Genomic DNA, 24169 nt, shown 5'->3' with positions numbered 1-24169 from the left:
CAAATGCTGGAGCTCGCGGTGGGTCAGACACCATCCGTGGGGAGAGAGCGAGCTCATGTTTCGAGTCTTGATGACTCTTCATACCCCCCAAAATTGGGAAGCTTTGCTCTGGATTAACATTTTAACATGCAAAGTTGCTGACTGTTCCTTCAAATTTGAAGCTGTTTTTGTTTTTTTTTTGCTGCAGTGAATCTCTTTTGGTTCCAGTTGAATGCAAATCTGGCTCAGGGCTCTCTGATTTTCTACTTTGCTTTTGTTAAAGTTCCTGAGTAGTATTGGCTGCTTAATCGGAGCTTCAGGAAATATATAATTAATTTAGAAAGTGGGTGTTATTTGGATCTTTTATATTTTGAACTCTCAATCAAGTTAATTTGGCAGTATTTTCACTTCACTTTCCCTCCTCTCCCCACATGGTGATGTTCTAAATGTCTCCTGACCCCATCCTGCTAATATCCGTCTGCTCCGTGTCAGCCAGTCCATGGTGGGACTTAGTGTCATCATTTACATGTTCAGAGTCCTTCATGGATCCATAATATTCTCGGATAGCACTTGCTGGGTCATGAGGGCTTTTGTCCGAAATGTCGATTTTCCTGCTCCTCAGATGCTGCCTGACCTGCTGCGCTTTTCCAGCACCACTCTGATCTGAACTCTGATTTCCAGCATCTGCAGTCCTCACTTTTGCCTACTTCCTGAGTAATCCCAGCCGTACAAAGAATTACACTAACACCCAATTTAATATCATCAGTCAGGCTTACAATGGGGCTCCCCTACACTGGCTGGCAACCACAAATATTGATACGTCTCAGGCACGTCTGTGACAGGGGAAAGGACTGTGCCCCGCATGGTGATGCTACCACTTAGAGGTTATTTAGTCCTGGAGTGGTTTTTGTTTGGAGAGGATGTAAGAGAGAGGTACCAAGCTGGCTAGTTCAGACACTTGAGTAAATAGCTTGGGAGGCCATGGGTTTTTATTACAATGGAGTCGAGAGTGTGGTGCTGGAAAAGCGCGGCAGCATTCCTGATGAAGAACTTACGCCCGAAACGTCGACTCTCCTGTTCCGCGGAAGCTGCCTGAGCTGCTGTGCTTTTTCCAGCACCACACACCCTCTACTCTGATCTGCAGTCCTCCCTTACTCCTTTTTATGAAAACAGGCTGAATGAGTGTGGTCAGCTCTCCCTGATTAGGATCTCTGGGTTTTGTTTTTTCAGTTGCATCAGAGCTATTGGGGTCTCAACAGAGTTGGAAGCTTCTCCTGGCTAATACCTCTCTGAAATTTTCTCGTGATGTTCCATCCTCCTGGATGGGAGAACTGCATGTGAGAATCTGTGTCAGAAATGCCTGCCTTTGCCAAGGGATGTGTCAAGGGGATGTTACTATATTGGAACAGTTAATTCATAATAGTTGCTGTACCTATTCTTCTGTTAAGAGATAAGAGAGATTTGAGATTCCCTACGGTGTGGAAACAGGCCCTTCGGCCCATCAGGTCCACACTGACCCTCTGAAGAGTAACCCACCCAGTCCCACTTAACTCTGACTAATGCACCTAACACTATGGGCAATTTAGCATGGCCAATTCACCTGACCTGCACATCTTTGGACTTAAGTTTTCCAATAGCGTTAAGTTATTCTAATTCCTCTTTCTTTGGTAATGTTTTAACTACAGTGCTTTGCTTAGCATTGAGTAGTTTGATCAGGCGCATTGCATCTGGAGCATGACACTTCACATTTCCCTTTAAGAATAAATAAGGGTTAGTGTCTAGGCTACCTTCTGAAAGTGTTTTGAGTTGGTTCTGGTCTGGTCTATGATGCCAGGCGTCATGCCTTTTCTGATTTAAGCCAAGATCTAGGGATATTGATTCTCCACAGCACAGCCAGTGAGCACCCTTTCCTGATGAAGTATAAATTGTTGCTCCCTGTGAAATTTGGCATTCTTGCATGTGTCCTGATGAGTGGAAGATGACAAGCTTCGACAGCAAGCCCCTTCTTTCAGAAAAGTGAAATCTTAATGTGTTGGTTAATGGCAGGGTGTGATGGGATTGACATGTTTTATATTTATGTCATGAAATGCTGTAACAGATCCTCCGTTTCCCTTTCAGTATGCAGTGGTATGGATATCAGGAATCACGTGAGTGATCTCCGACAGCTGGAGAACTGTACCATCATCGAAGGTTACCTGCAGATCCTACTCATCTTCAACGGCAAAGCAGAAGACTTCCGTGCCCTCCGATTCCCAAAGCTAACGGTTATCACCGACTACCTGCTGCTGTACCGCGTCTACGGGCTGGAGACGCTGAGGGACCTCTTCCCAAACCTCGCCGTCATCCGTGGGATAAACCTTTTCTTCAACTATGCCCTGGTCATCTTCGAAATGATTCACTTGAAAGAGATTGGGCTGTACAGCCTTCAGAATATCACGCGGGGCGCTGTGCGGATTGAGAAGAACCATGACCTCTGTTACTTATCCACCATTGACTGGTCCTTTATTCTGGATCCTGTGGAGAATAACTATATCGATCGGAATAAGCAGCAGAGCGAGTGTGGGGATGTTTGCCCAGGAACCATGGAGGACCAGCCCCTCTGTATTAAGACCAGTGTGAACAACCAGTACAACTACCGCTGTTGGAACGCGAACCACTGCCAGAAAGGTAGGATGTGATTATCAGCCTCTTGTGAATTGTTTGAACCCCAGCTGCACAGTCACCTTCCCATCGTGTGTCTGATGCAACAGTCTTTTAGTCAGGTTCCATTGAGGCACCATTAACACCACATTGAGAGTTGTAGTGTTTTGAAATATGTGCAATATTCCATTTTACTCACTGAGGTAAAATCTAGATTAGACAGCATCCCACCAGCCGGAATCTCCTATTCACCTCCCCCAAAAAAAAGGCTTCCCTCCTGTTATAAACAATTTGCTGATCAGTCTGAATGGTGTGTAAAAGAATCTGACAAAGGTGAATACTGTCTTCTATCTGTGCATACCCTCTGCTGTCTAAGTCCAGCCCTGTTTGAATCTGATTTGTGCTATTCCCAGTGAGTTAACCAGTGTATTACATTCACTAACACTGAGAGAGCCAGGTGCATCTCTGATAATGCAAATGTACCTGCTGCTCCATCTACCTGTATTTCATTTAGAATTATTTGTTTTCTGTTTTTATTACAACAAGTTGAATTTCTGTCAGCTCAGTCTATGGTATGCAGCTGGTCCCCTTTCGGTACTGTACAGTTTTGCCTGTGAGAATTCCTGAAGGAAACAGATAAGTCAGGAAACCAAATATCCCCACTCAGAAGAGACATGTAGAACTCTTTCAACAGATGTTTTAACTCTGACTGCTACTCCGGGGCACTCTGCGTGTCTCCTTGTTCCTAGTTCACCTCTCCTACTCTGCTTTCTCAACCTAGTTGTCATTCTTCCTGAGCGAGAGGCAAGCATAGGGGTCTCGTGGCCAGGGTGGAATCCAATCCCATTTGACATCGGTCCAGGATCACTTTCTGAGAGGTGGCCCTTCTCAGTGGTACGAGCATTGACTCACTCACTCCATATCTTAGTCCAGGTCAGCTTTGTTGTTCACTCTCACGTACCCATGCCCCTGTTTTCACCTCTGTACAAGAGTGCCTCCTGGAGGTTGAGACCGGTAATCTGGTAGAGATCTGGGGTCGATCCTTGGGTAACTCCTGGCCACTGGATCTTGGTTTTACCAATCAGGTCAAAGGACCCTTTGACCAATCACGGTCGTTGAGCTGCTCAGATCGATATTACCTTGTTGCTGAAGTCTGCGAGATTCCAAATACACTCGTCAGCAAACTTTGTTTGATCGGAGTATTGCTAAGCTGTTTCTTTGGAAGGGGTATTTAGATTCTGGGATGTGGTGAACCCTTTGTGTGTCCAGTTCTTGTTGAGGCCACTTTTGGAATATTGCATACACCTCTGGTTACCTTTCTGTGGGAAGGATGTTGTTAAGCTTGGGAGGGTGCAGAAAAAGATTTACAAGGATGTTGCCAGGGTTGGAGGGTTTGAGCTATAGGGAGAGGCTGAACAGGCTGGGGCTGTTTTCCCTGGAGCATCAGAAGCGGAGAGGTTATAGAGGCTTATAAAATCATGAGGGGCATGGGTAGGGTAAATAGACAAGGTCTATTTCCCAGGGTGACCGAGTCCAAAACTAGAGGGCATAGGTTAGGGTGAGAAGGGAAAGATTTAAAAAAAGACTAAGGGGCAACCTTTTCACACAGAGGGTGGTGTGTGTATGGAATGAGCTGCCAGAGGAAGTGGTGGAGGCTGGTACAATTAAAAGGCTTCTGGATGGGGATATTAAGAGGAAGGGATATGGGCCAATGGCTGGCAAATGGGATTAGATCAGATTGGGATATCTGGTCAGCGCAGATGACCTGGACTGAAAGATTCATTTCCATGCTGTATTGCTCTAAGACTATGACATGACCACCAAAGTCAAACTGTGAGCTCCAGCTCTCCATCTCTGGTTGGGTTGGTTCACTCATAGTTGCTGCATGATTGGTGGGTTTGCCTTCAGTTTGTCCAAGGCCACAAGCATTGGAATTGCCTCCCTGCATCACTACCTGTTTGTCTGCTTTAAGACCCTGTTTAAACCTTCCCAGTATGACCCAAGGCTTGGCAGCTGACCTGATATTAGCCTACCCGGGCTGGTGTCAACCCTCTTTAATAATGCTCCCGTGAGGTGCCTTGGAAGTTGCACTGTGTGGATCCTGAATTGTTTTGCCGAGGTGAACGTGCAAAGGATGTTTTCGCTTATGCATGAGTTCTGATTGCCGGGGCTCTGTTTAAAAATCAGGACAGAGCTGAGGAGAAACGTTTCCTCTGAGGATTGAGAGACTTTGGAACTCTGCGCCTTGAGGCGGTGTCTTTGAAACTATTTTAGGCAGAGGGGTCAAAGTTTATTTGGGTGGATGGGTACATCAAATTCAAAACGGAAAGAGATCAGCCACGATTTTCTTGAACGGTCATACAGGCTAGAGGGGCTGAGTGGCCTCCTGCTAATGTATATGTTCATATAGTAAAGGAGTGAGGAGACCTTCCAGACCTTCATGGACGGGGACCAGGAATTGCACACAAATGGAAAGAAGGGCTGGAGCTGTGGAAAACTGTTGTAATGGTTTCTGTCAGCCGTTTAATCCTGTGTTTCCTTCTTTTCTCCCGGTGAGGAGGAAAGGTCGTGTCAAAGATTAATGATTAGCAAACTGAAGAACGGCTCTATTCTAAGAAGGGCCATTCAGAACGCATGGTGCTGACGTTCTCACTGCCTTGGCGTTCGTTTTGATGACGGACGTGGTGTTTTCCTGAGGTTTTGTAATTTGAGAGTCCACCCTCTTTCTCTGGCAGCAGGGCTTTGGGAGGAAGGTACGAGAGGCTGCTGGCCATTTGTTAGATCGCAGTGATTTTTGACCACCCCACCCCACCGTTCATTCCCACACGAGTGATGCCTTTCATAGATGCTGGGAGACTGGTCTTGCTGAGGGACTGTACCCTGACCGCTGTTGTCCCTATGACTCCTCATAGAAAAGGGTACTCCTCTTCTGAAGCCTTACCTTATGTGTGTGACAGGTTCTCCTCATGGCTACAGCCTGACCCTGCCCAGCGAAAATAATGTGAGTCGCCAGGTAGCAATCAAGAGGTTAGACCTTTGGCTGTGCTCTCCTCTTTTTCTGGTCACGCTGTCCGGCTGGGAAATTCGGCCACTTGTTCTTGGCTTTGCACAAAGGCAGATGCACGTTCCACTCCGGGGTGGCTATAAATTCTCCCGGTCGGATTGTGATGCACTGTGTGGTCGAGCTACCCCCTCCAAACTGGGCTTGTGGAAAGCTTGGCTGAGGCAGCACAGTGCGATCCATGCCAGGGGGGAGCAGAACCTCAAACCAGCCAATAGCTTGAGGGAGAGAAAGCTGAGATCCTGTGGAAATGTGTGTACGAGTGAATTACGAGTGGTGTTGTACGATGTAACAGGATCCAAACTGCCAATGAATTGGAAACTGCGTTCATCACCTTCGGTCAGGCCATTGGACGTTCCATCGACCAAAATCTAATTATCGAGAAAGCAATAGATAACATCTCGGTATCAAATATTTAACATTGAGAGCTATTTACACTGAGCATGGTGACTCTGTCAGAGGGAAGAGGGAATACTAGTCTGTCCTCTCTGCTTGTCTAAGATTCCCTCCCTGACTCCCCGGGCCCACACCATGTTACGGTGTGCTTGGCCGCATGGGTTACCGAGATGCTGTATTTTTGACACCGTTGTGTTCGTCGAAGGACGTGATAGTTTTGCTGGAACCTTAGCTTTTGATCAAATTCAGGGTTATAAAAACAAATCTGCATTCAGTTACATTAACCCGTTTCCATGGTGATTTGATCAGCAACCTTTTTCCTGAATGAGCTGTTTGCAGTTTTGTTTTTACACTGCCGCTCCTATGCTCATCACCGAAGGAATAAGGATTGGGGATAGCAACCACACACAAACAGTGAGACCCCCTCGACACTGTCCCCCATCAAACACTCCCAGGACAGGGACAGCACAGCGTTAGATACAGAGTAAAGCTCCCTCTACACTGTCCCCCATCAAACACTCCCAGAACAGGGGCAACACTGGGTTAGATACAGAGTAAAGCTCCCTGTACACTGTCCCCCATCAAACACTCCCAGGACAGGGACAGCACGGGGTTAGATACAGAGTAAAGCGCTGTCTACACTGTTGTCATCAAACTCCCCCAGGGCAGACGCAGCACGGGGTTAGATGAAAAATATGTAAATCTATAACGTAGCTGGATGTAATTTAGCCAAATTTATCTGCTCAGGGACCTGTCCCCTCTCTTTATTGAATTAACCATGAGTGTGGAGCACCGTAATTCCCTGGCATATTCTCCACAACAATGCCTTGTTTGAGGTTTGGTGCTGTTGGTCCGTGATGGAAAGACTACACAGCATCTTGACTTTTACGCCAGCGATATGTAAATTCATTTTTTTCTCTGGAGTTCATCCACCAGAATCCAGCTGGGGAAGTGAAAAGGACCAGGTGGTTTGGGCAGTGCGGGAGTCATCATGGCCAGTGTTGGCTCACACTGCTGTGTTGCTGAGCGAACATGTTTGCAAAGGTAATAAGCAAATTAAACTCGATTTAAAAACAGCACAGGCATGATGTTCCTGCTCCGTTTAGTCTATATGCAAATATCAACATCCAGATACCCCCCCAAGGACATTTTGCTGGGATTTCTACAGCCAGGTGTATGTGCAGTTGGATTATATTTAAGGAAAAGTTTTATAAAGTTTAGGATAAACTAACCTTGATTTTTTTTCCACTTAATGCCTGAACAGGCTGCTAGTGTGCCCCCTTCAAGGTCACTTGTATGAGGGAGTGTTGAGTACTGATAGCAGTGAATTCTTTGGTCACCTCTCCCATCGCTGACCTAATTCTGTCCAGCTGCAGCCTGGGACTGGCCCAGTGTCTCCTGGTTAGTTATGAGTTACTGACTAATTGGAGTAATTTACTAAATTTAATAACTTTTGTGCGCCTTGTTCAGTCCATTGTCAGCTTTGTATGATGTTGGACAGCGTTGTGCAGTAGTTGGCCTTTAGTTTGGGCTGGGCTATGTCGGATAGTCCGGAGAGAGCTATCATCCTGAATCTAATTACGTTGTGCAGTTCCCCTTGGAAGGTTTGGGAATGTGCAGGAGAAAATTGTTGAACTTCGAAAATATTAGGAATTTTTTTCTCTTTCGTTCTGAATGAGCTACCACTGCACAAGTGGGTGAGTGAGTCTGTAGCAGTGGGGTGCCCACCTGGATGGGGGTGTGGGTGAGTCTGTAGCAGTGGGGCGCCCACCTGGACGGGGGTGTGGGTGAGTCTGTAGCAGTGGGGCGCCCACCTGGACGGGGGTGTGGATGAGTCTGTAGCAGTGGGGCGCCCACCTGGACGGGGGTGTGGATGAGTCTGTAGCAGTGGGGCGCCCACCTGGACGGGGGTGTGGGTGAGTCTGTAGCAGTGGGGTGCCCACCTGGATGGGGTGTGGGTGAGTCTGTAGCAGTGGGGTGCCCATCTGGACGGGGTGTGGGTGAGTCTAGATTAGAGTGGTGCTGGAAAAGTGCAGCAGGTCAGACAGCATCAGAGGATCAGGAAAATCAACGTTTCGGGCAAAATCCAGTTTCCTGATGAAGGGTTTTTGCCCGAAGTGTTGATTTTTCTGCTCCTCACATGCTGGCAGACCTGCTGTGCTTTTCCAGCACCCACTCAAATCTTGACTCTAATCTTCAGCATATGCAGTACCCACCTCTGTCTCAGTGAGTGAGTGAGTCTGTAGTCAAGTGGGGTGCCCACCTGGACAAGGGGATTGATGCTTTACTCCTGTTATCTGAATAACTGGCTCTGTGGGTTACCCCTGTACAGTGTGTGGGTAAGTCACTGGGCTTATACCTTGAGAGCTTTGATTACATTTTGGGCTGCACTTAGAAAATGCAAGCGTCCATTGTAAAGTTCTGTTTGAAATGGACTTTAGCATCCTCATCCTCCACAACAGCCCTTCAGTATCATTCAGACCAGAGTGGTAAGTAAGTCCTGTTTGTACTGATCTCTCGTTGGCGCTCAGCCTGTCAAGAACTTGGCATTGTTTTCCTTGTTTCCCAGTTCGATGGCTCTGCATCCTCCTGTTGTTCACCACCTACAGGTTGGCGATGCTCTGAGATCCCTGTGTTTCGCCCATTGGACACTCTGTGTAGCCCCGCCTCCTTACGCCATCATTGGCGACCAGGCCTTCAGATGTCAAGGACTGTGCTTTATTCCCATGAAGTTCTGCATGGCCCTCTGTTCAAACTGCTTAAAACCTACCACCCTCGCCCCAGTGTCCACTCCCCTGGCGAAGTGACCATTCTGTTTGACGGCGTTCCTGCAGAGCAATATGGGACCATGGGGTCCAAACCCCTCTTTCTGCTGCGATCCCATTTTAATGGCTCATGTTTTGGGTGAAAATTGGAGTTGTTGGGGAGACAAAACTGGAAGTTGCTGGAAAAGCTCAGCAGGTCTGGCGGCATCTGTGAATAGAAATCAGAGTTAACGTTTTGGATCCAGTGACCTTTCCAGAGGAGAGTTGTTGAGCAGGCTGGGGAGGGGTTCGAGGGTTCGACCAGGAGGTGTGCGGGCACTAAACGGCGATCAAGCCGTTCTTAGGCTCAGCTGATGTCAGCAATCAGACCACACTGTCTGAAAGACACTCTCTTGTTTAAAGGAGCCTGTGCAACCATTCCGAAGGCTTTTGAGCCTGTGGCTTCCAGTGTGCCGGGGTCACGGCTCACAGTTTGGGAATGTTTTATAGAATCATACAGCACAGAGACAAACCCTTCCTTCCAACAGTCCACGCTGACCAAGTTTCTCAAGCGCTTACCTGCGTTTCGCCCATATCCCTTTCAACCTTTCCCATCCATGTGTCTGTCCAAATGTCATTTGAAAGTTGTAACTGTACCTGCATCTACCACTTTCTCTGGCAGCTCATTCCACATGTGAACCACAGTGTTATTAAAAAAAACGTTGCCCATCAGGACCCTTTTTAAATCTATCTCCTCTCACCTTAAAAAATATGCCCCCTAGGTTCGAATTCCCCCACCCAGGGGAAAAGACCTTTGCTCATCCCCTTATCTACGCTCCCGCGTGATTTTAATAAGCTCTATAAGGTCACCCCTCAATCTCCTACACTCCAGCAGGGAGAAACATCTCAGCCTATCCAGCCTCCTCTTATAACACAAACCCTCCAGTCCTGGCAATAGCCTGGTAAGTCTTTCCTGAACCCGTTCTGGTTTATTAATATCCTTCTTAGAGCAGGACAACCAGAACTCTGCACAGTTCGCCAACAGCGGCCTCCCCAACATCCTGTATCACTCCAAACTCAGTCATCTGAGCAATAAAGGCAGGCGTACTGAATGCCTTCGTAAACACCCGTGTGTGTGCACACCCACCTCCGTACACCCTGCCCCAGGCTAGGGATGCTGTACAGTCTTAAGGATGCTGCGGGAATAGATGATGTGAGACGGGTAGGTGGGAATTTCAGGCTGTGCAGCAGAGTGTGTGTCCACTCGGTCAGAGCAGATTGAGGGGATTACCACATTGTTCCAGACCTTGCACTGACACTGGGCACCCAGGCTGGAGGGCAGGGGTTAGGGGAGTCTCAATGGTCTCCTATACCCCAGTGCTAACCCACCCCTCACCTGACCGAGGGGCTGACCTAATGAAAGGAAATCTGGTGTGAAAAGAGGCGACCAGCAGGTCTGAGGTGGTGACTGGAGTTTAAATAAGGTTGCTGGTCTTCTGTGGAGCCAGGAAAGGTTGCAGTCTGTTTGTGGAAGTGGGATTTTCCTTCAACATGCGTAAGTATATATTGTTGTGTCAGTGGGAACAGAACATACTGTGATTTTTAAGAACTCCCTGTGGAGCAGGAACTCGGCTGCCAGTCTCAAAGTCAACAGTGTGAGCACTGTCTCGGGGAGAGAGCTTGACCCTGAGCCAGAGCTCGGTTTGTTTGTTGTTGGTACTGGTGCTTTGGAAAATACCAGCCTGTTTACCAGGAGCTTGGGCGAGCGGAGGGAGGGCTGGGGGAGAGAAGAACGGAATTATTGCTTGTGTGGTGCAGGCGATTAGAAAACTATTCGGCAACATCCTAAAACTAGTGGCTGGAGTGCACCGATGTTACCTGGAAGTTCATCTTATTTTTTTTAAAAAGTGTTGTTAATCTTTGTTTTCTCACCCTCCTTCTCCGTCCCATGTTTACTTGCACAAGGGCAGCAATCTAGATTGTAGGACTCAGGAATGTACACGTGATTGGTGGATCTGTCCTCCTATCTCCTTCCAATTGTTGATTCCTGTGTGTGATCCCCGGGAAAGACAGATGCCAGTGATTCATGTGGAAGCTTGTTGGTGGGTTGTTTGTTTGTGTATGCGTGTATGTGTCTCAGTGTGCATGCTTGTGTGTGTATCTTTGGAGGTGTGTGTGTCAGTGTGCGTGTTTGTGTGTGTATCTGTGAGGGGGTGTGTGTCAGTGCGCGATTGTGTGTCTATCTGTGAAGGTGTGTGTGTGTGTCAGTGCGTGATTGTATGTGTATCTGTGAGGGGGTGTGTGTCAGTGTGCACGTTTGTGTGTGTATCTGTGAGGGGGGTGTGTCAGTGCGCGATTGTGTGTGTATCTGTGGGGGGGGGTGTGTCAGTGCGCGATTGTGTGTGTATCTGTGGGGGGGGTGTGTCAGTGCGCGATTGTGTGTGTATCTGTGAGGGGGGTGTGTCAGTGCGCGATTGTGTGTGTATCTGTGAGGGTGTGTGTGTGTCAGTGCGTGATTGTGTGTGTATCTGTGAGGGGGTGTGTGTCAGTGCGCGATTGTGTGTGTATCTGTGAGGGGGTGTGTGTCAGTGCGCGTTTGTGTGTGTATCTGTGAGGGGGTGTGTGTCAGTGCGCGATTGTGTGTGTATCTGTGAGGGGGTGTGTGTCAGTGCGCGTTTGTGTGTGTATCTGTGAGGGTGTGTGTGTCAGTGCGCGTTTGTGTGTGTATCTGTGAGGGGGTGTGTGTCAGTGTGCGATTGTGTGTCTATCTGTGAGGGGGTGTGTGTCAGTGCACGTTTGTGTGTCTATCTGTGGGTGTGTGTGTGTCAGAGTGCGCATTTGCGTGTCAGTGGGTATGTGTATGTGTCAGTGCGTGTTTGTTTGTCTATCTGTGAGGATGTCTGTGTGTCAGTGTGCGCATTTGTGTGTCTGTGGGTGTGTGTGCGTCAGTGCGTGTGTTTGTTTATCTGTGTGTGTGTGTGTGTGTGTGTGTGCGCGCGCGCGTGCGTGTGGGTGTGTGTGTGTCAGTGTGTGCATTTGTGTATCTATATGCGGAGGTGTGTATGTCAGTGTTCATGTTTTTGTGCCTATCTGTGAGGGTGTGTGTGTGTCAGTGTGCGCATTTGTGTGTCTGTTAGGGAGTGTGCGTGTTTGTGTGTCTATCTGTGGAGGTGTGTGTGTCAGGGTGTGCGTTTGTCTATCTGTGGGGGTGTGTGTGTCAGTGTGCGTGTTTGTGTGTCTATCTGTGAGGGAGTGTGTGTGTCAGTGTGCGTGTTTGTGTGTCTATCTGTGAGGGAGTGTGTGTGTCAGGGTGCGCATTTGTGTGTCTATCTGTGAGTGTGTGTGTGTCAGTGTGCGCATTTGTGTGTCTGTGGGTGTGTGTATGTCAGTGTGTATGTTTGTGTGTCTATCTGTGGGGGTGTGTGTCAGTGTGTGCGTTCGTGTGTCTGAGAGGGTGTGTGTATGTCAGTGTGCGTATTTGTCAATCTGTGAGAGTATGTGTGTGTCAGTGTGTTCAATTGTGTGTTTGTGTGTCTATCTGTGAGGGTGTGTGTGTCAGTGTGCACATTTGTGTGTCTGTTGGGGAGTGTGCGTGTTTGTGTGTCTATCTGTGGGTGTGTGTGTGTGTCAGTGTGCGCATTAGTGTGTCTATCTGCGGAGGTGTGTGCGTCAGTGTTCATGTTTGTCTATCTGAGGGTGTGTGTGTCAGTGTGTACGTTTGTGTGTCTATCTGTGGGGGTGTGTGTCAGTGTGCGCGTTTGTGTGGGTGTGTGCGTGTGTCAGTGTGCGCGTTTGTTTGTCTATCTGTGAAGGTGTGTGTGTATGTCAGTGTGTGTATTTGTCTATCTGTGAGGGTATGTGTGTGTCAGTGTGTTCATTTGTGTGTCAGTGTGTTCATTTGTGTGTCAGTGTGTTCATTTGTGTGTCTGTGTGTCAATGCGTGTGTTTGTTTGTCTATCTGTGAGGGTATGTGTGTGTCAGTGCGCGTTTGTGTGTCTATCTGTGGGGGTGTGTATCAGTGTGCGCGTTTGTATATCTATCTGTGGATGTGTGTGTGTCAGTGTGCACATGTGTGTGTCTGTGGGGATGTGTGTGTGTGTGTCAGTGTGCATGTTTGTTTGTCTATCTGTGAGGGTGTGTGTTTGTGTCTGTCGGTGTGTGTGTCAGTGTGAGGGGGTGTGCGCGGTTGTGTCTATGTGTTTGTGTGTATCTGTGGGGGTGTGTGTGTCTTTGTGGGTGTGTCTGTGAGGGTTTGTGTTGGTGTGTGGGGATGTGTATGTGTCTATGCGTGGGTGTGTGTGTAACATGGCCTTTTTAATTAAACCCCATCACTTTGAGCAGCATGGGATTATAAGGAGCAGGGCTGGGATTATAAGGAGCAGGGCTGGGATTATAAGGAGCAGGGCTGGGATTATAAGGAGCAGGGCTAGGGTGAGGCAAAGCTATTCCCTCCTGTTGAACCAGAGTAATGTTCGGAGGGTAAAGGCTGGCCTGACCATGTGTGGGAAGTGTGGTTTCAGGCTGATGCTGAGATCGCTGCATAGACATTGTTCAGGCCATGCACAATCCTGAAGCCAAAAGCATTGTGCGATTTTACATTGTTGGAGAGTCGGGGATGTGGGGCTGGGGTTGGGGGAGAGACAGAGGGGGTGTTGGGGAGAGCTGTAGTGGGGATGGGGAGACAGGGAAGGGGGCACGGGGCTTGGAGCGGAATATGGGGAAGGGGGAACAGGAGTGGGGAGGGTGTGTGGGGAGGATTTGGGAGACAGGGATCAGGAACAGAGAATCCCTACAGTATGGAAACAGGTCCTTCGGCCCAACAAGTCCATGCCAATCCTCCGATGAGTAACCCACCCAGACCCATTTCCCCTACCTTATATTTACCCCTGACTAATGCACCTAACCTACACATCTCTGAACGTTATTGGCAATTTAGCATGGCCAATCCACCCTGACCTGTACATCTTTGGACTGTGAGGGGAAACTGGAGCACCCAGAGGAAACCCACCCAGGCAATGGGAGAATGTGCAAATTCCACACAGACTATCACCCTGAATCAAACCTGGGTCCCTGGCGCTGTGAGGCAGCCGTGCTAACCACTGAGCCACCGTGCCACCAAGGAAGGAGAGCTGGGGTGGGAGAGGTAGGCTCTGGGGTACCACTGGGCTCAGCTTCAGGGAGTTGGTGAGTTTCTGTGATATGAAGGTTTTCGGAGGAGTCTGAGTTATGCAGTGAGATGGAGGTTTGTTGTGGAGCTGCGAGGGGTGAAATGCTGGCATTCCTTAATGCCTTTGCCTATGCTAAAAGAGTTCAGCTTTTGGCTAAATCAGCCCTGGTCCCTAACTGAGGGCCTCCGGGAGGGGCAAGTCTGGGGATTAAATGGGGTCTCATTGAGGGGGTGGGGTAGAGGTTTCTGTGTGGTTTTGAGGGTGGGTATATGGGGTGCAGGGGAGCTGGGAGGCTGGGCCGATGGATCCGGGTTTGGTACGTGGTGTCGGGGAGGGGTATGGTCTGGTAGGGGTGGATGTCGCTCAGGGCCGTCTCTCAGTAGCAGTGTACTCCCCAGGCCCTGTCACTGCCTGGGGATTCTGTGTGAACCCCAGGAGGTGTGGAAGCCCTTCCACCCGCACCCCGGCCACTCTGCCCCCCCCCCCACTGTCACACGCTGGAGCCTTTAATGCCCCCCACCCTTGTCATTGCGGTGGGCTCAGTGGACCTTGACTAATGGCAGTTGGAACATTCTGTACAAGATAATTTATATTGTTATTCAGGGGCTTGTTATTTATTTGTCCACTGTCATCTGTTGGGTTGTGCAATGTGTACGGTTCACTGTGCAGCTCCGAGTGAGAAAAAGCTTTGTAATTGATGGCCGTGCAAACTGACATCCAACTGCCTAAACACACAAGACAATGCAGACTAATGGAGTACTTCCCTCATCCTCAGACTGAGCCGCCCAGTCTGTTCTGTTGAAATAATCGTTCTCTCTGCTGCTGATCCCCATTGACTTAATCAGCCAAGAGGTGTCCTACAGGCCCTGATGTGTGTCTGTCTCTCTGGGTGTGTATTGTCTCCTGTCTGACTCTTGCCTCTTCCAAGTGACCGTTCATAGAATCCCTACAGTGTGAAAGCAGGCCATTCAGCCCACCAAGTCAACCCTGACCCTCTAAAGAGTATCCCACCCCCGTAACCGTGCATTTTCCATGGCTAATCAAGTTGATCCCTTAGGCATGGACTGGTTAGCCAGTAGACCATCCATGATCACTCACCTTCCAGGAAAGGCCCTAGCCTTGAGTCTTTCAGCCGTCTCTGGCTCAGTTCCCTCCCGCTATTGGTGAGCTGAGACGATGGGGTGGGCGATTAAACAGCTGAGGGTTGGCTAACAAGGAATATCATTTAAACGCGAGCAGAGGTCTCTCGGTGAACCAGAGAGAGCCAGCAGTAAGGAAAGGCACTGCTGGCTCCAGCCCAGAACATTTCAGGTTTGATCGTGATCTCTGTTTTCAGGATGTCTCAGCAGCGTCTTTTAGTTGCTGTCTTGTCGTTGGTGCTGGGAAATGTGGTTCCTTTCTCTGTTATTCTTCCATGGGACCTGGGCTTCCCTGGCAAAGCCAACGTTTTCGGCCTATCTCTTTCTACCCTTGAGTGGAAGGGCTTGCTAAGCCATTTTCATAGGTGGGTCTGGAGTCACATGTAGGCCAGACGGGGTACGGATGGCCAGTTTCCCTCCCGAAAGGGCATTCGGTGGGTTTTTCTAACAGTTGATGATAGTTGCCATGGTCACCATTGTGGAGACTAGCTTTCGATTCCAGGTTTGATCTGAGCTGATGATATCAGGGATACACTGGCCATGATGGTATCACTGGGCTAGGAATCCGGAGTCCTACACTAGGACTTGGGATTAGGGCCCGGGATTAAATCCCTTTGTGGCACCTAATGGGATTTCAATTCGACCAACAAATTCAGATGAATTAATTTTTAAAAATCTGGAACTGAAAAGCTGCTCCTGGTAACAGTGTCCCGGAAGTGCGTCAGTTGTCATATAAAAGCCCCACCTGGTCCATGAGGGGAAGGAATCTGCCTTCCTTGCCCAGTGCGATTTATATGTGACTCCAAACCCTAGCAAGCCACCGAGTTGAACAGCAAAGTGCTGGCCTTTGCTATTGGTGCCCAGATCCACACGAAAGGATTAAACAAAATACCCAGTGCTGAGGTCAGACGTGAAGTATAAACAATTGAAATGGGCCTGTTTTTTTTCCCTTCCAACCGTGAGAGTAAGGGATTGTTTTTCATTTTGACTGCAGTTCTTGCTTTCCACAGACACTGATTTCGGAGTCCCTCATTACCTCAGCTGACCCTTTGTGCAGTGCTGTGAACCCAGCGCGCACATTCTGCATTAATCCTCTGATTGGAATTAAACTTTCTGGAGCAGGCCGGCAGACTGAGACCTTTTGTTTGCTCATAGCTGTGGAGCCAAGGCTGAAATGTCGCCATAAATGCCGACAGTATGAAAGCAGGAAAGCGAGACTCGGAGCACAGCTGGACAGGTCCCCAGGATCCTGACACCTCTGTTTCTCTTGGTGATGAGTTTATTTTACCACATCACAAAAGAAGAGGTGGCGATGGCCTAGTGGTATTATTGCTGAACTGTTAATCCAGAGACCCAGGTCATGTCATGGGGACCCAGGTTCGAATCCCCTCACTGCATATGGTAGAATTTGATGGAAATCTGGAATTAAGAGTCTAATGATGACCATGAATCCATTGCCAATTGTTGGGAAAAGTACATCAGGTTCTCTAATGGCCTTCAGGGAAGGGAAGTGCTGTCCTTATCTGGCCAGACCCACAGCATCGTAGAGATGTACAGCATGGAAACAGACCCTTTGGTTCAACCCGTCCATGCCGACCAGATATCCCAACCCAATCTAGTCCCACCTGCTAGCACCCGGTCCATATCCCTTCCTATTCATGTACCCATCCAGATGCCTTTTAAATGTTACAATTGTGTAATATTTCGTCAATTCCACTTTGGAAATAGAACCAGTCTGACTCAAGATAGGGATACAGACCGACTCTGACCTCTCATGTACTGTCTGAGCTGAGATGTAACCTTTTGTTATAAAACCTTAAATTATCTCAAGAAGGTGACGTAAAAGTAGTTCTGGGATTTACATATTAACAAACCGAAACTGCATCAACTCTAGAAGATGAAAGACTTAATCCAAGTTTGTTTAATACAATTGCCATGTGACACTATAGTCTTTTGCTATAAGTTCTATGCCTTTTGATTTTATACTCCACAACCACCTGATGAAGGATCACTGCTCCACAGGCTCGTGCAGTTAAATAAACCTGTTGGACAATAACCTGGTGGTGTGAGATTAGGATGAGCAATAAACGCTGCCTGGCCAAAAGGCCTCCATTTGCGCCCCAGTGGGCATTGGATGGATGGCCTCAAGGTCTAGCATCCATTGTCCTAGTGCTAGAATGATCCTTATCTGGGGAATGGGGATAGGGCCGCGCTTAACTGTGCTTCCCTCCTCAGTCACACAGCTTGCTGCTATTTACCAGCATGGTGCTCTCGGGGAGGGGCTGGCCAGCTCTATGACCAAACAATGGCATGGGCGACAGAAAGAAAGTTGGGCAAGGAGAGGGGGCACCTTCTGGTTTTAAACCCCGTCGCTTTGCTAATCCTTACCCCCCCCTCAGGTGTAGATACTAAAACACTGTGAATGCAGAGGAGAGGAGGAGGAGGACAGAGCTGCTGTGGCATGGGATGCAATGGTTTTAAAGACCGAATGCGGAATGAGAAGGTTTGAACCAAGAGTAGATTCATTTGAAACATGTTCAGATCTATTCTGCTGGTGGGAGACCTTCACCCCCTCCCCCCCATCCCTTCTGCCATCCCTTGCCCCTTACCCTTCAGGTAAAGGTAACAAGTGTGATCCTGGCTGGTATCTTGCTCTTGCAGCTGGGGGGTGGGGGGGTAATTATGGAACAATCTGAAAACAAAGTTCCCGTGGTTGACGGAAATCTGAAATAAGAACAAAAAAAACACTTGCAAAAACTCAGCAATTCGGACAGCGTCTGTGGAGAGAGAAACCATTTTCGGTTGATAATCTTTCACTGAAGAAATGTAGGAGAGGCAAATCAGCCCATTGTGCTGTTGAAAGTGATCGTGGCCAGAATTGTGCTTTCTTTCTCTTTCCCCCTTGACCTCTTTTGAGTATAAGAAGGCACTGATTGAAAGCTGAGATGGAAAGGAATCTCTTCCCTCAGAGCAGTGAATGCTTAAAGTTTCCTACCCCAGAGAATTGTAGAGGTGAGATCATTGAAAGTATTTAAAGAGGAGGGAGAGGGGTTATTGGAAGATCAGGGAGTTGTGAGCTAGAAGGAACTAAGCAGTGCCCTGTTCTATGTCCAATCATCCAAGATCATCCTGAATGGCAGGACAGGTGTGAGGGGACAAGTTCTCCTGTTTCTTATGTTTTTAGATTAGATTTCCAGTATGGAAACAGGCCCTTCGGCCCAACCAGTCCACACCGACCCTCCGAAGAGTAACCCACCCATTCCCCTTATTTACCCCTGACTAATGCACCCAACACTATGGGCAAATTAGCACGGCCAATTCACCTGGCCCACACCTCTTTGGGCTGTGGGAGGAAACCCACGCAGACCCGGGGAGAACGTACAAACTCCACACAGAGAGTCACCCGAGGCTGGAATCGAACCCAGGTCCCTGCTGCTGTGAGGCTGCAGGGCTAACCACTGAGCCACTGTAGAAATCTGCCTATTTCTTAAACATTTCTTAATGACTTGGTCTTGACCATAAAACCTAGGAGAAGAAATTAGGCCATTCAGCCCATTGAGCCTTCTCTGCCATTCAATCATGGCGGATAAGTTTCTCAAGGAGAAAGTGAGGGCTGCAGACACTGGAGATCAGAGCTGAAAATGTGTTGCTGGAAAAGCGCAGCAGCCCTTCCTGAAAAAGGGTTAATGCCCGAAACGTCGATTCACCTGCTCCTTGAATGCTGCCTGACCTGCTGTGCTTTTCCAGCAACACATTTTCAGCTCTGGTAAGTTTCTCAATCCCATTCTCTTGCTTTCTCCATGGAACCCTTGGTACTCAAGAACCTATCTGTCTCTGTTTTAAATACACTCAATGACCTGGCCTCCCAGCCCCCTGTGGCAATGAATTCCATAGATTCCCCACTCTCTGGCTGAAGACGTTTCTCCTTATCTCCATTCCATAAGGTCTTCCCTTTACTCCAAGGCTATGCTCTTGGGTCCTAGTCTCTCCTACCAATGGAAACATCTTCCCAACATCCACTCTGTCCAGGCCATTCAGTATTCTGTATATTTCAATTAGATCCCCCCCTCATCCTTCTCAACTCCCATCAAGTATTGACCCAGAGTCCTCAAACGTTCCTCTAATGTTAAGCTTTTCATTTCTGGGACCAGCAGTGGAGAATTCCACAGGCTCCCTACGCTCTGAGGGAAGAAATGCTTCCTCATCTCCCTGCTAAACGGTTTACCCGGAATCTCGCTGAGACTGGGACTGATGGTTACCGACTCCTCATCAGGGGAAATATCTTCATTGCATCCAGAATAGCTGGAGAAGCTCAGCAGGCCTGGCAGCAACTGTGGAAGTAGAAAGTAGAGTTAATGTTTCGAATCCAGTGACTGGTCTTCGGAGCTGATAGTAACTAGGAAACGGTGGGAAAGCAAAGTTTTAAAATTAACCGGCCCCCATGGGACGAGAAGCATGGGTTAATCAAATATCTTGGTTGATCGAGAGATCTACAATGTAAAAATACCAACTAACTAATTGAAGTGTAATGTAGGGGGTATACACATCACTGTAATGCTTTTATTTAAGCATCAATCACTTACTTAAGAATGCAACTTCGCCTTAAATAAAACTTAGTCATAGAGCATGGAAACAGACCCTTCGGTCTGACTCATATATGCTGACTAAGTTTCCCAAACTCAATTAGTCGCACTTACCTGTGTTTCACCCATATCCTTCTAAACCTTTCCTGCCCATGTACCTGTCCACATTTTTAAAAATTATTATAGCCGTACCTGCATCCACCACTTACCAGCAGGGAGCCGCCTCACTCAGATCCTTAACTGACCACTCGGATATCGTGGAGATCGTGTCAGCCTTGAGGTAGATACCTTTTGCCGGTTTACTCAGAATGCCGGTTTGTAAGTTTGTTACTGCAGAAGTTTGGGTTGTGTTTGGGGGCAAGGGGGTCCGGGGGGGAGGGGGAGTGTGAGGAAAGAGTGAGCAGATAGGTGGAGGTGGAGCGCAGAAGGAGAGAAGGTGAGGCAGCTAAAATCACGCTTGATGAAGGCCAGGGAGAGAGAAGAGGCTGCTGTTGGGGATAACAAGTTGGCTGTGCTGAGAGGAGCCTATGGCAACGATGGGGCCTGGAGGGGGAGGCGGGGGGGGGGGGTGGGGGTGGGGTTGGAGGTTGGGTAAAGGCCATGGAAGCTGGTGTTCAGGCCCTAAAATGGATATACCTGTGTCCAATCTGTCCAGCCCTGTCAGAGTTTAATACCTTTCACTGAGGTCCACTCTGGTTCTTCTGAGCTCCAGTGAATACAAGTGCAGTCCACCCTGTCTCTCCTCAGCTGAACATTTCCTCAGCCGATTGAGAAACAGGCTGTGAGGCTGAGAGTCCAGTAGTGAAACAGTGGAATTGTTATTCTCTGTGGGTTGGACTTGGGGGTGGTGGTGATGGTCAGGAGAAACAGGATGTGTTTGCATTTTTCACAGTGGATTTGTACATGAGATTGATCAGGACTTTTGAAGAGAAAGTGGAAGGGGGGGGGAGGGGAAGGTGGGTGGATTAAAAGTGCAGCAAGTAATTAGCAGAACCGTCGAATGTTGGAGAAGGTGAGATGTAGGAGGAGGGAGGGAGGAGTGAGTGAGAGGAGGGAGACACCAACATTAAAACTTGAAGTCAGACAGTTGTAAGAAGTTGGAAGCTGTTCTCTGAACCTAGCTATTTCAAAGCCTATAGTTTGACATGCGTTGACTGGATGTGGAACAGTCATAATCAAAAGCTTTAAACCCCCCCTCCCCAACCCTCCCTTAGCAACATCCACAAGGACTGATGTCATTCTGTCACCAGCTGGCCCACAGTTGTACTCTCCTCATCTCTCACACACAGCCCGGCCTTTGTGTGTTTATTTTTAAACTTCCCATTCTCTCCAGAGGCACAGGCAGATCCCAGCAGGTCAGAGTCCAGCCCAGCAGCAGGCCAGTCCACAAACACGTGGGACCGTGTGACCAGTTCGCCCCCCCCCCCCCCCCAAGCATCCGATTCCCAGCTCAATCACCGAATTGTGCTCCGATCTTCTGTCTTTATCGGGCTGCAGCTCAGCAACTCTGTACCTGAGCGTTGCTGTACTATTTCATTAACCTTGGGTTCTCACCGGCCTGTCACACAGTGCAAAAGATATCTTGGCACAATTTCAGAGGAGGTGAGTTATCTATAGTGTTCTGGAGAATTTCTGTCTCTCAAACAACACCATGTAAGTGAATTATCTATCATGTGTGAGAGCTTATATGCAAATTGGTCATTGCATTTCATACAGTAAGTCAATTAGTGGGCTGCACGGTGGCTCAGTGGTTAGCACTACTGCCTCACAGCACCAGGGTCCCAGGTTTGATTCCAGCCTCAGGTGACTGTCTGTGTGGAGTTTGCACGTTCTCCCCGTGTCTGTGTGGGTTTCTTCTGGGTGCTCCAGTTTCCTCCCGCAGTCCAAAGATGTGTGGGTCAGGTGAATTGGCCATAGTGTTAGGTGCATCATTCAGAGGGGAATGGGACTGGGTGGGCTACTCTTCGGAGGGTCAGTGTGGACTTGTTGGGCCGAAGGGCTTGTTTCAGCAATGTCGGGAATCTAACCGAAGTGTGGTTCAAAAAATATTTAATTCGATGCAAAGTGTTTTAGAATATCCTTGGCTTGAATATAGGTGCTATATCAATGCAAGGCGTTTTAATGAGCCCTGTGGAAAATGTAGAGGAACTTCACTCTGTATCTTAACCTCATGCTGTCCCTGTCCTGGGAGTGTTTGATGGGGAACAATGTTGCGAGAGCTTTACTTTCTGTTTAAAATTGAAGATGGAGCTTTACTTTCAGGCTCAAAGTGGAAGGCGGCTTTATGTTTCTGTGAATACCCGTGACGATATCTCTTTACTTTAACGAACCCGGAGTTAGTCAGAGAAATAAACTAGGTGCATTGAAATGAATGGAGCTTTTTTAAACATCTCTGCCCCCTGGTGGAGACGAGCCTGAACACACCTGAAGTTGGGCCGAAATTGAGATCACGGTCCAGGAGGGGGATATGGAGGAGACATGACAAGTTTACAGACATCTGGGACCCAGGGTCACAGTTGCTGTGATTCCACAGGCCTGCGTCGGAATGCACATGTGATCGGGTGTGTGTGTGCGTGTGTGTGTGTGAGAGAGAGAGAGAGAGAGAGAGAAAGTAGGAAGGTGCAAATGTGATCCAGATGGCAGTAGGAATGTCTCATGTCATGGGCACCGAGGGGAATGTGCAGCATATTTCAGTGACCTACTCTCACGCCAATTTCATTTCCCAACAGAATCCTAGAAAGTAGCAGCAGCTGTCGGCCTTTTGGCCCTAGAACTCTTGCCCCCATGATGGCTGACCCTCTATCCCCACACCAACCCTACACGCCCCCCTGACTCTCCCTTCCCCCAATACACTGATACCATTAGCCTCTGCAAACCACATTCTTTCCTAAACATATTCGGTGAGAGAAAGCGGAAATTGCTGAAAAGACTCAGCAGGTCAGGCAGCATCTGTGGGGAGAGAAACAGAGTTGACATTTCGGGTCCAGTGACTCTTCCTCAGAATCCAGACCTCAGTCAGTTGACCTCTGCCATATCAGGTGGTGGAGAAATCCACCAGGTCATCACTCTCTGAAGAAGTCACTCCTTGTTTCAGTTCGGAATTGTTTCTTCCTTACACTGACACTGAGGCTTTTTCCTGACTTCCACGCACTCCCATCACTGCACCATCCCTCTCCGAGCTGAGCGCAGGTTATGGGTCCTCTCCGGTTCCCAGCAGATAGGGACCCAGTTGATCCAGCCTCTCTTCAGGACATGGCTAAGTGTTTTATTATTACATTGACCTTGTTTACAGGAGTAGCCACTGATACTGTGTAGCTGAGTGAAGTAGTCAGCAATGTGCACATTCCAACATAAGGCATGTCAGCAGGAATAGGCCATTTGGCCCATTGAGCCTGCCCCACCTTACAGGAAGATCAAGTTGTGGTGTCAGCTCCACTTCCCCAATCTTCCAATAACCCTTCACCCTCAAACGTCCACCGACTTCAGCCTTGAATCCGTTTAGTCACCAACCTCCACCACTCTTCTCAAGAAGAGAATTCCAGAGTCTGATCATCCACTGTCAGAAAGGAATTCTCCCCAGCTCTGTCTGAAAGAGGGAGGTCTTGTTCCAAACTGCCCCTTTCCTAGTCACCACCCTCCCTCTCAATCCAGACCCGTTGAGCTCTTCTACGTTTCAACAAGGTTCCCTCTCGATCTTATGAACCCTAGTCTATGTTGGTCCAACCAGCTCAACTTTGGCATAGCAAGATCCCACAGCAGTAGCCCATTCTTCTTTTTGGTTGAGGGGTTCAGTACTATCCAAAGCACAAGGACATATCTCTGAAACAGTGGCCATGGGATTTACTCGTGATCCCCTGAGGGGCGGCCTTGTTTGAGCGTCTGGTCTGAAAGACAGCACCTGTGACAGTGCAGCACCCCCTCAATCCCGCAGTGAACATTAAAAGGTGAACTCTGCGCAGTGCAGCGTTCATAGTGGGAGATCTGAGAGGAGACAGAACTTTTACAACTGAAGTAAAATAGCATCTGTCTGTCTGTGTAAACTGGTAAAATAATACATTGGGCAGGAGATTTAGTTATTAACAAATGACAAATTGACTTTTATGACATGAAGATTGAGTCCAGCAATAATGCTGCCTTTATGTAGAGCCCTGATGTAACCACATCTGGAGCACTGTATGCAGATTTAGTCTCCTCAGCTAAAGATAGACTTAGCTTTGAGAGGGTACAGTGAAGATTTATCAAAGTAATCCTGGGATGGAGGAAAGATCTGATGAATTGGGCCTGTATTCTGTGGAGTTTAGATAAATGAGAGATGCTGAAAATGTATTGCTGGAAAAGCACAGCAGGTCAGGCAGCATCCAAGGAGCAGGAGAATCGACGTTTCGGGCATGAGCCCTTCTTAGCTCCTGCCCGGAACGTCGATTCTCCTGCTCCTTGGATGCTGCCTGACCTGCTGCGC

General features: G+C 48.4%; 1 protein-coding gene across 1 annotated transcript in view; it reads left to right on the top strand.

Annotated features, from left to right (window-relative positions):
• Positions 1 to 24169, top strand: part of igf1ra (insulin-like growth factor 1a receptor) — a 244505-nt gene that overhangs the window by 22899 nt on the left and 197437 nt on the right. The window contains exon 2 of the mRNA XM_060853643.1: positions 2098 to 2646. Coding sequence (XP_060709626.1) covers positions 2098 to 2646 — 549 coding nt within the window. The remainder of the gene's footprint in view (positions 1 to 2097; positions 2647 to 24169) is intronic.

The sequence above is a fragment of the Hemiscyllium ocellatum genome, chromosome 42 (assembly GCF_020745735.1).
Source record: "Hemiscyllium ocellatum isolate sHemOce1 chromosome 42, sHemOce1.pat.X.cur, whole genome shotgun sequence".
Lineage (NCBI taxonomy): Eukaryota > Metazoa > Chordata > Chondrichthyes > Orectolobiformes > Hemiscylliidae > Hemiscyllium > Hemiscyllium ocellatum.
The sequence above is the reverse complement of the archived record's forward strand: the minus strand, read 5'-3'. Positions and strand labels throughout refer to the sequence as shown.